The 5,049-nt window shown below is 57.7% G+C and overlaps 1 protein-coding gene across 1 annotated transcript; it reads left to right on the forward strand.

The window, feature by feature from the left end:
* Positions 1-575: 575 nt before the first annotated feature.
* On the forward strand, positions 576-3,838 carry LOC308233873 (mammaglobin-A-like). Its single transcript, XM_080640848.1, has 3 exons — positions 576-915; positions 1,302-1,489; positions 3,641-3,838. The coding sequence occupies exons 1-3, from the start codon at positions 861-863 to the stop codon at positions 3,677-3,679; spliced, it is 282 nt and encodes a 93-aa protein (XP_080496974.1). The 5' UTR covers positions 576-860; the 3' UTR covers positions 3,680-3,838.
* Positions 3,839-5,049: the final 1,211 nt, after the last annotated feature.

Raw genomic sequence — 5,049 nt, forward strand, 5'->3', positions numbered from 1 at the left:
GCCCTGCCCCCAATCAGGGTGGCGGGGCCAATCAGGGGTGGGGGCGGCTGGGAATAGGGGCTGTGGGCGATTGGCCTGCCGGCTCTGCCTCCTGGTCAAACTCCCGGTCGAAATCCCAGTCGAGGGGACAATTTGCATATTAGCCTTCTATTATATAGGATTTATAAAATTGGCTTAACTAAGTGAGATAGTCTTTGTACCAACAATCTTCAACCAAGGTGAGAAGCTATTGCTATTGTCCAACAGAAGGCACCTGACTTAGTCCATGGGCGAGGAACGTCTGCCCTCCACAGGTGCTGGGTGGTATTGCACCCAGCCCAGGTGATTGGTGAGGCAGGAGGCGCAGGAAGAGAATGTGAAGATCTCTGTACCTTATAGAAGAAGCAGAAGAAAAAAGAGAGGAGTAAGGGGGCCAGAGGGAGAAGGGGAGGGGAGGAGACACGTGGACGGGACAGGAAGAGCTGGAGGAGGAGGAAGAGATAAACGAGGACCAAATATTAATAAAACAAGAATGACAACACAGACTCACAACGCTGTAATTTACTTTATTTAGCAAGCACTTCAGCATTAATTTTACCTAATTTTGTTACCATGATTGCCGTTACGAAATGTACGAGGGCTTTTAAAGCTCTGACGCCTTGGTTTCTACAAGTAGACTACAGGCTGGCTGGGTTCTAGATGATTCTCGCTGTCCTTTCTGGGCCCGATGCCAGGTTCATCCCGTGACTCATTCCATCATCTGTGGGAGGGACTAAGTGGCCGCCAGGAGAATAAAAGGAGGAGTCTGGGCTCTCACCTCCTAAGTGAGTCCTTCTTCCCTGCCACGTCCGAGTGACCAGCCAGCAGCAGCTGCCTGAGCCATGAAGCTGGTGATAGTGCTCATGCTGACCGCCCTCCCCCTTTTCTGCTATGCCGGTGAGTGCCGACAGCGCCAGGCTTTGGGGGGGAGGTTGGGGTCAGGGCCCCTGCGGCAGACCTCCTGCTCCCCTACCCCCAGGCCAGAGCGCCTCATTTCTCTGCTGTCTTCCTGGCTCCATCGTGTTTGGCTCTCCGGGCTGTGGAAGCCAGGGAGCTGGGGGCGTTGGGTGCGGGAGGGGGGACAAGGAGGCAGATATCCTGGGGCTCAGAGAACATCCTAGACCCCGCGTTCGCTCTCCCAGAACGGAGGACTCCGACCATTGCCCATAAGCTCTCTGAATGTCTCTCTCTCCTGGGAGGTAAGATGACCATCGTCATGGTTACGCCCAGCAAGGAGGTGGTGCCTCTGGATCTGAGCCTGCTTTTGTGTGCTTTCTTCCCAGGTTCTGGCTGCGAACTGATTGAGTATCTGATCGATAAGACCATTGATCCTACAGAGTCCAAGTCGCAATTGATCGCAGACTTTCAGCAGTTCATCCCGGGTCCGATCACTGCGAACGCCCTCGGGAACTTTAAGCAGTGCTTTCTCAACCAGAGCAACGACACTCTGAGCAACGTGGCCCTGATGATGGTAATGGCGGCGGCTCCTTCACGCTCTGGCCGCGCTGGCCAGGGACCGGCGGGCTCTCAGGGCGCTCCCAACTACTTTTTTCTTAATTATTATTTCTTAAAATGTATTTTTATTGATTTCAGAGAGGAAGGGAGAGGGAGAGAGAGATAGAAACGTCAGTGATGAGAGAGAATCATGGATCGGCTGCCTGCTGCACGTCAACTACTGGGGATCGAGCCCACAACCCGGTCATGTGCCCTTGACCGGAATCGAACCCAGGACCCTTCAGTCCGCAGGCCGATGCTCTATCCACTGAGCCCATCCAGCTAGGGTGGTCCTGACATCTTGAAAGCAAGTGTTGATCACGCTTCCTGTCATCTCAGGGAATGTGGTTGTTGGGAGTGTGAATAGTCTGACATCCAGAAAGCCGTGAAGGGGTGGAGTCTCTGTACGAGAGAGGCCCCCAGGGAGGAGAGCGTGTGGGCAAAGGCTTGCCTCCCCCTCAGCCCCCAAACATCTGATTCTCGAGAGGACCCTCACGTTTAAGAGTGAGAAACACACATAGGAAAGCATTTTAAAGCATTTTCTAAAGCCCTAGGCCAGTGGTCGGCAAACTGCGGCTCGCGAGCCACATGCGGCTCTCTGGCCCCTTGAGTGTGGCTCTTCCACAAAATACCACGGCCTGGGTGAGTCTATTTTGAAGAAATGGCGTTAGAAGAAGTTTAAGTTAAAAAAATTTGGCTCTCCAAAGAAATTTCAATCGTTGTCCTGTTGATATTTGGCTCTGTTGACTGATGAGTCTGCCGACCACTGTCCTAGGCGGTTTGGCTCAGGGGATAGAGCCTCGACCTGGGGACTGAAGGGTCCCGGGTTTGATTCGGGTGGAGGACACATGCTTGGGTTGCGGGCTCCATCCCCAGTAGGGGGCGTGCAGGAGGCAGCCGATCCACGATTCTCTCTCCTCATTGATGTTTCAATCTCCCTCCCCCTTCCTCTCTGAAACCAATAAAAATACATTTTTGATAAAAGACTTTTCTCAAGAGAGCAGAGAGTTCAGGTCAGGAGGAGCCCACTCTCAGGAGCGCGGTGCCCAGCGCCCTTGGCCCACCCACGTCTGCCAGGGTACGTGGCTGGACGTCCTGGGCGTGAGGAAGGCCCCGTGAGTGACCAGTGGACACCTTGGCTGTGAACCGCCGTGGGTGGTGGGATTGTTGAAAACAAGAGTCGGTGTAAACGATGAGACCTTCTTTCTGTTTAGAGCGGATAGGGCTCCGTTCTTTCCCGGTGTTCATTCCCTCCCCAGGGAGCCCACGGAAGACAGGCCAGGGCAGCAATGGGGGGGTCTCGCCGCAGCAGAGACATACACTCTGCCTAACGAGGAGCTTCCTGCCACCGGGCTGCTCAGGAGCCGGGGGGCCTGCAGGCCCGAGGATAAAACCAAGGGCGCCGGGAAAGGCACATGCAGGGATGTGTGCCGTGGCCGGTCTCTGAGAAACAGGCAGGGCCTGGCCGCTGGGGAGTGGGGAGGGGGAGGGGGAGGGGGAGGGGAGGGGGAGGGGGAGGGGGAGGGGGACGCTCAGGGCCTGGCGCTGCACTTTGGCGAGAGGAGAGAGGGCCCTGGAGGTCGGGACCGTCACACGACTAAGCTGTACAGCGAAGAGGGAAGGGTCCTGCTTCTGGGACAGGCGTCTACCGTGGTTCCACCCGAAAGCCTTAGCAACCCTCCATGGCGGGAGACGGCCTTTCTCTCCGCAAACGGCGGTTAGACCAGGCCCTCGAGGGCGCGTGGCCTCAGCTCTGTGGCCACAAGCACGTGGCCGGCATCAGGGTGCAGGCCCGCAGCCCCCCAGATGCACACGGGCTCGTGGCGGGGCTGAGACACGGAGAAGGGGCAGCAGAGCCTGTGCACGGGAGGCCTGGTTCACAGCGGAGGAGACACACAGGGACAGGCGCCCAGGGCCCCGGGGGTGGGGGCGGCGGGGGGGGGGCCGGGTCTGGAAGCAGCGCGTCCTTGGCCTCAGGCAGTGCCTCCTGAGCCCCGGAACAAGGGGACGTCCTGGCTTAACCCCTGCGCCCGCTTCTCTCCGTGGCTGAGGTCAAGGAGAGGCCACGTCTGTGCTCGGGATGGCCTTGGTGGGAGAGGGGGAGGGAGTGACTCTGTCTGTTTTCCAGGACACCATTTACAACAGCCCGCAGTGTGCCTCGTACTAACCCACAAGACCTTGCCTCCGACGACAGAGAACGGCCGGACAGCGACGCTCCACGGGCAGAGACCACAGCTTCGTCCCCTCTGAGCCTTTTGATCCTGAAACTGCAAGACATTGTTGAAACCTCCCCCCGCATGCCATTTCAATAAAACGCCCGCACACCAATGCTCTCTTTGGTTACTGACCGAAACGGCCTCGGGGGGCTCCCGCACACCCGCTGCTCACGCGCTGGGACACGGGCGCTCAGTACAGAACTGGTGGCTGAGACGCGGGCCACCGCTGTCCTGCTGTTCCCTAGCAGTGAACGTTAGCTTGATCCCCTCTAACCCGGAGCCATCTAATGCCTGGGGACAGGCACCCGGGTTTGGAAGCCGAGTCAGATCAGGTGTTGCCTCCAGCCAGTTCTCCTTGGCTCCTTCACGACAACCCTGACCTTTACATAACTTGTTCTGTACACAAAACGTGTGGTTACATACTTAACCCGCACACTCATGACGGTCCACATGGGTCATGCACGTTTACACCGTTGTCTTCTGGATTCCGGTACTAATTTCCCTCCAGCTCACGCCCACATTTTCTCGCTAACCCCAGGCCTCCAGAGGGGAAGCTCTGGCCCTTCGGGGAATGGCAAGGGAACTCTGAGAGAACAGGGAATACTTCTTTCCAATGCCAGAACCGCGCCTCTTTCCTGGGCCCGATTTCCCCCGCCTTGTGCCCACCCTGGGGACATTTGTCCGAGTCCAGAGATATTTGGTGTCCTCACAGGTGGGGGGTGTGCTATTGGCATCCCCCAGAAGAGAACTCTTCTCCATCCAGTGGATGAGGCCATGGCTGAGACAGGCGTCTACCATGGTTCCACCCGTGATGGAGAAATCTCTAGAAGCCTTAGCGCTGGTGGAGTGTGAGGGGATCTCGCCCTCAGTGGACAGTGAGTGGAGCCTCAGTGCAGACCCAGGCCGACAGGAGCGGGGCCCGTGTGTCCTCCAGCTTGGAGCTCAGCTTCAAGGTGCGGACCTCGCCTGGCTGGTCCTCACGCCGGGAGGGCCGCACGCTCCTGGCGGCCACCCTCATAGGCTTTGTCCTTCAAGGTCCAGCCCAGCCCTCAGGCCCTCCCAGAGCTTCTCCTCCCGGAGAGTGCACGCTCCTCAGGCGTAGTCTCCCTCGGGCGTCCGCAGGCCTTCCATGTCTATGGCAGGATCTCATGCTAGTGACACACCTCCTCTCCCCTCTCCGCCCCGTCTTAGGTCCTGGCCTTTCCCATGCTAATGGGTTCCTTAGGGAAATCCGTTAATCCTCTCCACAAACACATCACCTTTCCCCTGGGTCTGGTTCAGCGTGGAGGCCCATTACCTGAAATGACCTGCAGCCCCTCAG

The sequence above is a fragment of the Plecotus auritus genome (genome assembly GCF_963455305.1).
Source record: "Plecotus auritus genome assembly, chromosome: 9".
Lineage (NCBI taxonomy): Eukaryota > Metazoa > Chordata > Mammalia > Chiroptera > Vespertilionidae > Plecotus > Plecotus auritus.

Coding starts and splice junctions, on each gene's coding strand:
- LOC308233873 (XM_080640848.1), top strand. CDS start 861: ATGAAGCTGGTGATAGTGCTCATGCTGACCGCCCTCCCCCTTTTCTGC. Junction 916..1,301: donor CCCCCTTTTCTGCTATGCCG/GTGAGTGCCGAC, acceptor CTTTCTTCCCAG/GTTCTGGCTGCGAACTGATT. Junction 1,490..3,640: donor GCAACGTGGCCCTGATGATG/GTAATGGCGGCG, acceptor TCTGTTTTCCAG/GACACCATTTACAACAGCCC.